The sequence below is a fragment of the Condylura cristata genome, unplaced genomic scaffold, assembly GCF_000260355.1.
Source record: "Condylura cristata isolate star-nosed mole 26May11 unplaced genomic scaffold, ConCri1.0 scaffold00032, whole genome shotgun sequence".
NCBI classification, from domain to species: domain Eukaryota; kingdom Metazoa; phylum Chordata; class Mammalia; order Eulipotyphla; family Talpidae; genus Condylura; species Condylura cristata.
The window spans coordinates 16491409-16502387 of NW_004567133.1; the positions used below are offsets into that span (position 1 = coordinate 16491409).

The following is a 10979-nucleotide window of genomic DNA, read 5'->3' on the forward strand; positions in this document are numbered from 1 at the left end:
CCGGCGGGTGGGGATCCCGGGCTGCACGATGCGGGTGCGCCTGGGCGCCCTGGCTGGCGCGGCGGCGCTCTCCGGGGCGCTCAGCTTCGTGCTCCTGGCGGCCGCCATCGGCACGGACTTCTGGTACATCATTGACACCGAGCGGCTGGAGCGGAGCGGCCCGGGAGCGCCGGACCGGGCGGGGGGCGCCAACCTCAGCCAGCTCGAACCCCTGAGCTCGCACTCCGGCCTCTGGCGGACCTGCCGGAGTAAGTAAGGGCGGCTGGGGGGAGCGGGCTGAGGCCGCGACCGTCCGGCCAGAGCCTGGCTCTCCCGGGACCCGCGGCTGGGCGCGCACCCGCCCCCAAGCCCTAAAACCCTAAGGGCGCCGTCTGAGGGTGAGGGGTGGTGGGAAAATTGGACAGACGGCGGGGTGCCAAGTGCCCAGCCCAGTCGCTGCTGCTCTAGCTCCTCACCCGCCTCCCCGGTGGGGCTCCCGGGGCGGGCATGGGGGTGGGTGTCGGAGGCGCGCGGGCTGGGGGCCCAACCCCAGCGCCCCCAGCCCAGTGACTCCTCCGCGCCGTCCAGTCCAGAGCCCGTGCGCGCCGCTGATGAACCCCTTCTGGCAGGAGAACGTCACCGTCAGCGACTCCAGCCGACAACTTCTTAGTGAGTCCGCGAAGGTGGGGCTGGGGGGAAGCTGGGTGCGGGCCGCGGTTTTGGGGCTCTTCACCAAGCAGCGGGAGGGCGCCTGGAAGGCGCGCCCGGCGGCCTCTGGCGCAGGTGGGAGAAGGGAGTGGGCTGCGGGCAGGGTCCGCTCCTGCTCCCCCGGTAGCCCACAAACGGAGGCTGCAGGCACCACCTGCTGCCTAGGTCCTCGAGCTCACGCCTAGCTGGGGAGCGTGTGGAAACGCCTTAGGCCGAGTTGCGTTGCAAAGGGACCAGCAGCCCCAGAGCAGCCGGGGTGGGGCCCCGGAGACACCTGGCTCAGAGCCCGGAGATCTGGGGGCTTCGCGGATCCGAAGGCGCCCCACGCCAGCCTGCTCTGGACCCTCAGGCCTGACCACAGATGTGATAAGTATTTGTTGGATGATTTGAAGCAAGTTGGAGTCTGAGCCCCCCCCCCCACCTTGTGCTCCCCTCGCTCAGGGTGGAGTGCTTCGCAGAGTGCTGGGAACTCGGGTAAGGTGCCAGGAGGAAAGCGAGGAAGCCCACCGGTAGCTCCAGCTGCAGGCGACAGGGTCAAGTCCGGCAAAGTCTGGCAGGACAAAGTCCTGCAGGAGGAAGATGGAGCCTGGAATATGCAGGGCTTGAGGAAAGGAGGCACCCTGCTCTGGCCCACCCCCCAGGCACCGGAGGATGGGTGGGTGTTTCCCGAGCACTGCTTCCAGACTAATCAAGACTTTCTGCCTTTGCTGTCAGGGAGCTGGGGGTCAACCCGCTCTGCCGCCTACCCCCACCCTGTGAGCCTGGGCCAGGCGTTTGAGTGTGTCCGGTCCTCGGTGTCCACATCTCCCAGGATGAAACACCAGGACCACGAGGGCGTGGCCAGGACTCCAAGAACGAGCTGGAGGAAACCTGGCCTTTGCTGGGGCCTCACAGCACCTAGCAGTTTGGGGGGGAGGGTGAGGGGGGTTTGGGGGTGTCCCTGCGGTGCTTGTCATTTCTCTGCATTGCTTTGACACGAAGTGCTAGGTGCCCAGCCAGCCAGTGGGCAGCCAGCGCGTCTCTCTCATTCCTTCCAGCCATCCTCGCAGCCACTGCCCCACCCAGGGCGTGCTGACCCTTGCCCCTGGCCCCGACTTGGGCGGCTGCGGGCATTCAGCCATGTCTCCCGCCCTGGGTAGACAGGATGGCCGCAGGCTGCTTTGTGTGGCCTGGCTGTGCACCCACACTGTGGGCTAGGAGGTGAGGATCAGGCGAAGCTCAGCCCCCAGGGTCTGTTGATCTGTTCAGCCTCAGACCGAGGGCTGCCCCTGCTTTTCAAAAGCGTGATTTGAGTTTCTGTGACTTGCTACCACCAGGCACCTGCTGACCCACCAGCCAGGGGGTCCCCGCTTCCCCTTCTATAGGCTGGGGGCCCTTGGAAAGCCCCTTTTTCTGAGCCTCAGTTGCTGTGTGGCCACAGACAGGAACATGTCACCTTCTCATTCAGTTATTGTGAAGATGCAAAGGAAGCTGATTTCAGCCTGGCCTGAAGTGGCAGCGGCTGTGATTACCTCCCATCATCTGGGAGAGAGCAGTGGCCTGAACAACACGTGCTCCAGAAAGAGCTTTTCCCAGAACCTCTCATCCCAGAATGATCAGCGCTGTCTGAGCTCTTTTGTAATGTGAAGACATTTCAGTCCGTCAGGGCCTGCTGCAGAAACCCCAGAGAGGGGGGCAGTTGGCACGCTCCCTGAACAGCTTCCTAGACAAAGCCTCTGGGTGCGGACGGGAAGAACCTCTGATTGTTTCCTCCACCAACCCAGGCTGGTTGACCCTCGGGGCCCAAGAAACAGGCATGGTGTTGGCCTAAAGAAAAGGCGGGAAGCAAAGAGAGCGAGTTTATTAAAGGACCAGGTGGAGGACTTGAGCCCAGAAACAGCCTCCAGACAGCTCTGAGCAAGCTGCCTGGATTCTGAGGATTATATACAGCGGGAGACATGCAGCATTTCCAGGATTTCTGGAAGGGAAGTCTGGGCAGGGCCCAGGCTGCTGACGGTGTCTGTGTGGAGGAGACAAAGAGGTTGTTGAACTCTCAACATCCTGATCGATGTAGAGCCTGCTCTTCTGGGAACTGGGACTTTATTTGAGAAGGGATACTATTTGAAATTACTGATTTGTTTGGAGGAAACAGTTTCCAAAATACTGCTTTTTCATAAAGATGACATTTTTCTTGGGCTTATTTTCCTGAGAGGACCAGGCCAGCTGTAGCCTTTAGCTGGAACCAGAGAGAGTGACTGTTCACTCTGGCTGACCTGTGGATGGTCTTTCTTCCAGATTAGTTTTGAGGATGTTGGAGGTTTGGACCAGAGCTATATTTTTTAAGGGGGGGGGGCGCTTCAGATTCAGCACAGTGTAGATAGTCACATTCTAGAACCATCCAGGCTGGCTGGATCAGCCAGGAGTCTTTTGGTGGAAAGTCACAGAAACCAAATCATACTTTCAAAAACAACAACAGGCCTATGGAACTGGAAAGCTGAAGCCTGCTGGTATCTAGAGAACTAAGCTCAATTTTGTTTTTCTCCTCTGTGGCCTTTCCTGTTTTGAGTTACGCCTTCGTCTAATCCTCCCCAGCTTTAGCAATGGCAGAACTCCCAGGTAGAACTGTAGTTGGGCCAGATGGGAGCATCCCAGGTGCCTCCTGCAGACAGAAGAGGGGGGTGGAGGGGGGCTGCGGGGCAGAGCCTGGGCGGGGCTGGCTTTCCAGGAGAGCAGGGGTTTCTGGAGGCCGGCGGGGAGGCCAGCGGGAACGCCCCTGCCACTCAGAGGCAACTCCTGTGCTCCCCATGCCTTCCGCCAGCTGGCCTAAGAGTCCAGTAGGAAAGGCAGGCTGGTTGTTCAGCTGAGAAACACAAACTGGACCGAGGGCCAGCTGCCTGGCGGGGCCTTCCTTTAAGGAGAGGTTGAAAAAAATCCCAAGATTGGCTTCTCGCCTTCTGGGTGCCAGAACACGGAGTGGTGTGGAAAGTGTATAGCCGCCTTCCCCGGTGCTTGGTGCTGGTTGTGAGAATGGAGGTGGAGGGGGCAGAAATGGAGATAGGATTGGGGACGTTATGGGTTGAGGGGTGCCCGGAGAGGGGTGCTCAGTGTGCTGGAGGTGTGGCTGCTGTAGGCCGGTTGCAGATGCGCCTGCACTCATACCCCTCCAGGCAGGAAGACTCAGGCTTCAGGCTGCCTCTCGGAGTGTCCATGGAAAGGCATGCACAGATTTTAAATAAAAAAAATCACACTCAGAACAATCCTCCTTCTTGTTATACCACGTGAGGTTCTAGAAAGTGATCCACCATATACTTTTTGAAACAGTAAAAAACAAGATACAACCTATACAACATGTGATATAGCCCATCTGTGGAATATTATGCAGTCAGTAAAAAGAATAGCCTCATGGGATAGAACTTTAAAGTGGGGAATGAATAAAGCAAGTCACAGAGTCTTATGGGCAGTATGATCCTGTGGGTTATCTCCACACCCACACCCACATTGGACCTTTTGTATGGCTCCATGCCAAAGCTTTAAGATGTGGCTTGATTTTCTACCTCTTAACAAGGACAGCCACACTGCAGTTATAAAGGTGAGATGCTGTGGCTGTTAAGGTGTCCTCTTTTCAGATGTGTTCAGGTGTCTCCTGCCCACATCTCACAGTGAGAGAACTATGTGGACATGTTGATAAATGTATAAATATGTGCAAGAAAAGCTGGGGAGAGAGCAAAGCATTTAGAGCAATTCACTCTGGGAGGAGTGGAAGAACGAGGAATAGAGGTGGGTGTCCAAAGGGACTTGATTTACTTTTTCCTAAGAATATCATGTGTGCGGCAGTGAAACCAAGTCCAGGAGGGCTGCCCTGGAGGTGGACTTCAGTGTGGCTGCTGCCCACCTCTCCAGCTGCAGAGGCCATGGTGTCTCCACGCCACCTGATTGCTTCTGCCTCTCTTCTAGAACATGTCCCTCTCCCCCCCTCCTCAACCCAGTGAACTTCTCCTTGTCTTACCTCCCGGGCTCAGTGGTCAGCTCCCTCTCACCCCCAGCCCCTCCTGACAAGCTGAGCACCTTGTCTGCAGCCCCGCTCATCAGCCTCCTTCCACCCTGACTCTTTCTGCTCCACCTGGAGCAACCAGCGTAAGATCTTGAAGCTCAGTTTTCTCATCTGCAAAATGGGAATTACAGCTCCTACCTGCCTCAGAGGCCTGGGGACAGGAAAGAAACTCTTGCTCCCCCTTCAGTGCTTATAGCAGGTTGGCTAAGTCAGAGCTGTGTTCCAGCTGATGGAGGAAACGGACTTTTGGTGGACACTGTGGTTCGCTTGATAAGAAGTGAAGTTGGGATATGAATTTGCATGTTCACTTATGGACATTTAGTCTTTTAAATCTCACAGCAACACACCTTGGTCACTGTGATGATAACTAAGGGGAAACACTAACAAATGTTGAAAAAAATCCATTTCCTTACCAGACATAATGGAGCCGAGTATCTCCGAGTCTTTCTTAGAGTCTCAGAGTCACACTGACAAGGTTTGAAAATAAAGGCAGTGACATTTTCCCCTTTGGGAAATTGTTTCTGAGACTTTCTCCCTTTGCCAGAGCTTTTGAAGTGTCTGGAGAAGGATGCGTCCCAGTTCTTTCTAACAGCAGAATTATTACTTTGCTAACCACTCGGGGACCTCCTGCCCTCACGAGCATGTAGGGGCCTGGTTTTCTCTTCCTATTCTTCTTTGAATACCCTGTTAATGGAAGAGCCACGAGCAGTTTTCCTTCATGTCAACATCCTGACTTCTTCCTAGGCTTGTTCTTCCCTGACAACAAAGAGTGAGTCAAAAAGATCTCTTGCTCTTGATGAAGACATTATCTGCCAGCACTGTAACGATTATTAATCTGATTCAATGCCTTTAGCTCTCATCTGTCGAGCCCCCGTGAATCTATTGCAGAGGGTTGGAAAGTGCCACCTGCCAGAGATGTGTCCATGTCCTAGCCCCTGGGACCTGTAAGTTCAGCCTTACTTGGAAGAACATCTTTGCAGATGCATGAAGGATCTGTAGATAGGGTCATCTGGGATCAGCTGGATGGGCCCTAAACCCTGACATTTGTTCTTAGAAGAAGAGGGTTGCAGGTAAGATCACGTGAAGATGAAGGGAAGACCGGAGTGATGTAGCTACAGCCAAGGGATGTACAGCAGCTGCCAGCTGCTAGAAGAGGCCAGGAAGGACTCTCCCCTTGATTTTTTTGATTTATGGGCACCGGAACCATGAGAAAATAAATTCCTATGGCTTTTAAGCCACCTACCTTGAGGCAATTTTTTAGTGACGGAGAAAACAAGCACAACAATCTCATCCAAAGACTCCCCCTCCCCCCTTTCCATCTCATGCTTATTATGTTTCCTTACTCCCCAGTAGTCTGTGTCCTGTACGGACCCCATAGTGCAGGCACCCTGAGTGCCTGGGTGCCCTTCTGTGCCCAGGAAAGTGGGATGACCGTGAACCTGTAGCCACAGTGCAGTCTAACTGGGTTACAGCTCAGGTGCGCTGCTGTTCTCAGGTCTCAGATTAGGGCAGCCGTATCACCACACACCTTTAGTCTATTGTTATTTGGGATTTCAGGCTTCCAGCCAGGGGACCCAAACTCAGGAAGCTCTGGGGAGCTGTGCCCCAGGAGTCGGGCAAGGAGCTGGTATAAGCAAAAGGGGCGGGGTAGATCGGCTTTACGCAAATGAGGCTTTCTGTGCACGCGGGAGTGGTGGACAGTTAGGCAGTGATTGGTGGAATTCAGCCCTGGGCGTGGCTTGTGGCGAGGCTTCCTAGTTCCGTTAGCTGCACCTGCGATCTGCAAGGTGACAAGAGCAGCTTGTCAGCGGGATCTGCAAGGTGACAAGAGCAGCTTGTCAGCGGCTGATCAACTGACATTTGAGGAACGTTGTGGGTATGAAGATAGTTGAAAAACAATGAATGATGACTGTGGACAACGAGCGTTCTGGGAGGCAGTGAGCGTGGCCACTGCAGAGAACTTTTCTGAGACTTACTCATCTTTGTCCCTCCGCCAGCACTCAGCTCAGACCGACCTACACGCTCTCTATACATCTGCTGACTTCAGTAGGTGGGAAGTGAATGGGAAGGGTTCTTCCTTTCTCAGTGAGGCCCAGAGTGGTGGGATAATGTGTCCAGAGACACACAGCTTGGAAGTTCTGGGCTAGGGTGCACAGTTAAGTGGCCTTTTGGAGACAAAAGACTCCCACCCACAGCACACTCCACCCCCATCACCATCCCCACTTCCCTCTGGAAATGCACTGGATGGAAGTCATCCCCCAGGCCCCCAGGGAGCTGTGTCCAGGCACATGGTGTGGGTGCAGGCGGGCAGGGTAACCTTCCAGGCAGCACAGCCCAGGACTGCAGTCTTGGAAATTAGGCACCGAAGGCTCAGGTGTGTGCATGCCTCGGGTGCCTCAGCTTGCAGCATGAGGCTTTACAGCCTCCCCTGGGTGCCCGTCGGCCCCAGACATCTAATAGAACATCAAGTCTGCTTGCAGCTTGTCTCGGCGCTCACACACTAGGCTGCCGGGCTGTACCAGCTCCAGGAAACCTCATTAATTTCTTAATGAGAAATAATTTCATTTCTTAGCTATAGTCTGGAGGCAACGCTGTGCAGGGGACTGTTTATAGGTATCACACCAGCCTATTTATTCTTCCTTGCACAAAACTTTCTCCTTAGAAAAGGAAGGAAGGAGGGGAGGAGGGACGCATACCTGACCCTGTGTGATGGTCCTGGAGGAGACCGGTCTCTTGCCCTGCTCCCCAAGGTCGGTGGTATTTAGGGGCTGAAGACCCTCATCCTTGTTGATGGCGGAGTCGTTTATTCAGTGCCCAGCCTGCCCAATACTCCACTTTGCCTCGTTGGCTTGGCACAGACCATTTCAGTAATAACAGCATGAGCATTGCTTCATGATGCGGGTGTGGAGGTGGGGTTCTGGGGGTGTCTGTGACCTGCCACGGGCCCACAGCAGCCGAGCAGCTGGTTCTGCAGCCTGCATTTTACCCACCGTATGTGCGTGTCTCTGTGTGTTTGTCTTGGAACCACACTGCCACACTCTTATAATTAGGTGGACAAAAACCTGTCGCCACACACGAAGCCCTGCCAAGATGTAAAGGGGAGATGAGGTTGCTCGCGTCACAGAACTCACAACCTAACAGGTGAGGCAGAAGAGTGACAGATGCCGTCACCACAGGTGACGCGTGCCAGGCTCAGGTGGTCCTGAGAGGATGCAGAGAGACACCTGACCTCGGCAGAGTGGGTATGGGAGCAAGGAAGAAGTTCCTCAAAGAAATGATACTTAGCCTGCTCCGAAGGAGAAGAGGGAAGTAGCCTAGTATTTCCCTGTTTGCTTTGGCTGCTGGCAAGCTCAGTGCCACAGTGAGCGCACTAGCTCGACCTTGGTATCTCGAGACCCTAGACTCCCTCCACCCTCCTTCCCCAGAGTCTCAGGTCCGGATCTCACTGTCACCTGGTCTGGTTCTGACACTCTTGCAAAGAAAGCCATTGTGAACCCTGCGTCCCACACACAGCTGGTGCCGAGCAAGCCTCTCCCCCAGGGCTCCCACCTGACTAGCCCCCTCCCCCTTTTACCAGGTCTGGTGAGCCGACCCCCATGGTCTCCCCTCCCCTTAGTTTTTCCAGCTCGCTGAGAAGCGACCAGGCTGAGAAGCGACCAGGCCCGTGGGGCTTGTTTCACAGCCCACCAGCGGCCGAAGTCAAGGGGTGGGCGGGGCAAAGGCTGGGGGTCGCGGGGAACCTGTGCCAGGCTCCTCCCACCCCCAGGGGGCTGCGGCCACGGCGAGCCTCCAGGGGTCTGCAGAGCGGCTCCCCACCTCGGCTGCACCTCCCCCTTTCTCTCCTAAGGACGCCCTCCTCACGCGGGCTGATCTCATCTGCGGTCCCCGAACTTAACTCACCTGGAGACTCGTTCCAAACGAGGGCGCCATCACAGCGTGCCCCGTGAACGTGGGCGCTGTTCGCGGCGCGCGACGCCCCCTGCTGGCCACTCTCACTATCGCAGCCAGAAGGATGCGGGCCGAGGATGCCGTGGGGGACCCTGCCCCATCTCAGTCCCACCTTCCCGCGGGCTCTTGGCCACCTGGTCTGCTCGAGGCTCTCCGCCCCTGGCCCCCCCACCCCCCGTCTGGGAGGGCTGGGCTCTGCACCGGCTCCTCCTTCAGCCCTGCACCCCGCCCTCCCTGCCCTTGGCTTGAAGCTCTCCTACCTCCAAAGGCGCGGGGAAGCAGCAACGTGGAGCTTGTGTCACACAAGGGCTGGAGCCCACTGAGCCTCCAGAACGGTGGTTATTATCATGACACTCACGTTCCTCATCGTCGTGGGGGCAGTAACCGCACTGTTCATTGCCCCCCTCCGCTTCCCCCGCCATTCTGGTGCTGGCCAGCGGGAGGTGCTCGGTGCATGTTTGTTGACTGACTGACGGGTGTTAGTGCCCCTTCAGCTCGCTGTCCTCCTCTCTTCCAAGCCATGCACGGGACCTTTGTGATTCTGCTGCCGCTCAGCCTGATCCTGATGGTTTTTGGGGGGATGACGGGGTTTCTCAGCTTCCTCCTCCGAGCCTCCCTCCTGCTGCTGCTCACTGGGACACTCTTCCTCTTTGGAGGTAGGTGCCCACGCGGGGCTCAGGCTCCAGCAGGGCCGCGCTGGGGCCCTCGGCGGGCGGGTCCCTCTCCTCTCCGCTCCATGTCCCAATGGCGACACCACAGCTGGCGGGGACCCGATGGCGACACCACAGCTGGCGGGGAGAGGGTTCCAGCTCGGGTCCCTGGGTGTGTCGCACAAGAGACGCCCAGGGTGGGCAGTTCTGCGAGCCTCTTCATGATTTCCAAAGAAACAGGGAAGGCCTGGGGGTTCAGAGACAGGCTGAGGGGTCTGGAGGCTTTCAGGAGGGGCCAGCACGCGGGACCTGCGGGGCGGGGGAGGAGTCCCAGCCCCGGACACTGCGAGGCCGGTTTCCTGCACCGGGTCTTTCCTGGTGGCGCGAAAAGCTCCCGTGGTCCAGTCCGGACATCAGCTCTGCCCAGCGGACAGTCTGGGATGCAGAAGGGCCCTGGGCAGAAGCGGGGCTGGGCGCAGGGCCTCCGTTGGCTCCTGGCAGGGGCGGCTCATTGAAACCAATGCAGTGAGTGGCCACGGGTGGCCGTGGCCGCGGGCTGGGCAGGGTGGCTCTCAGGGTGCGTCTGTGGTGACCCCTGGGTGCTGGTGCCACTCTGGGCGCTGGAGACTCCGGGACGAGGCCCCTAGAGCTCACAGCCGCGGGGGTGGGGGTGGGGGGCAGACACATGACTTAGGGGATGCCCCAGAGAAGGGGGGATGGGCGGCGTGGGAACCGTGGTTCTTTGGGCCGCCCAGGGGTGGATGACATGTTTGGGGGCTGGGAGCTGCTGATGGGGGAGGGGAGGGGGGCCGAAGGGCCACGTGTGCAAGGTCCCGTGCTGGGAGGGGCCTGGACACCAGGAGAAGACCCGTGTGCGGGGAGGTGGAGAGCTGAAGAGAAGGAGTAGGGGAGCGGGGAGAGGGTAGGTGGGGAGGGGATGGCTGGGGGGAGGGGAGGAGCGGGAGGGAGGAGGCCGGACCGATGCTGTCCTCCCGCCCCCCAGCCCTGGTGACCCTGGCGGGCATCAGCGTGTACATCGCCTACTCGGCCGCCGCCTTCCGGGAGGCGCTGTGCCTGCTGGAGGAGAAGGCGCTCCTGGAGCAGGTGGACATCCGCTTCGGCTGGTCGCTGGCCCTGGGCTGGATCAGCTTCATCACCGAGGTGCTCACCGGCGCGGCCTTCCTGTGCGCGGCCCGCGTGCTGCGCCTGCGCGGGAGGCAGGACCAGGCCACGTGAGCCCCGCGCCACCGCGGGCGGCCGACGCCTCCCCTCCTCGCAGGCCTGGAGGCCAGGGCCCAGCCCGAGTGTTGGGGCTCACTGAGCTGAAGGCCTGACTGCCTCCTGTCTGCGCTGCCGGGGATCCATCCCGGGCTGCAGGAAACCCTAGGGAGCCAGAAACATGAAATAACAAAACAACATCATCACCATAAACAGAACTTTAAGGATTGCAACATCTGTGTGCCTCTTCTGGCTTCTTTTCATTGTTCTGGGCCCCCTGGACCACCACACCTCCTTATTGCTAGGAAGTAGAGGACCAGAGAGGTTAGGTGAGTGGCACAAAGGTGCACAGCAAGGTAGGAGCACTTTGCTCCCCAAACAGTGCTCTCGCCTTGATCGCAGCTTTGCTGAGTGGGTTGATGGCCAGCTGGCTGCACTATGATTTC

General features: G+C 57.9%; 1 protein-coding gene across 3 annotated transcripts; it reads left to right on the plus strand.

Moving 5' to 3' along the window:
- The first annotated feature begins 16 nt into the window (after positions 1-16).
- TMEM114 (transmembrane protein 114) lies at positions 17-10554 on the plus strand. Of its 3 annotated transcripts, XM_012732049.1 has the most exons (5): positions 17-248; positions 568-648; positions 1129-1342; positions 7768-7858; positions 9184-9261. In XM_012732049.1, the coding sequence occupies exons 1-4, from the start codon at positions 29-31 to the stop codon at positions 7811-7813; spliced, it is 561 nt and encodes a 186-aa protein (XP_012587503.1). In that variant the 5' UTR covers positions 17-28; the 3' UTR covers positions 7814-7858; positions 9184-9261. The 3 variants fall into 3 exon arrangements, with proteins under 3 accessions (XP_012587503.1, XP_004692194.1, XP_012587504.1); XM_004692137.2 differs by lacking the exons at positions 1129-1342; positions 7768-7858 and adding an exon at positions 10319-10554 and having other exon boundaries at positions 9184-9321; XM_012732050.1 differs by lacking the exons at positions 1129-1342; positions 9184-9261 and having other exon boundaries at positions 7380-7852.
- Positions 10555-10979: the final 425 nt, after the last annotated feature.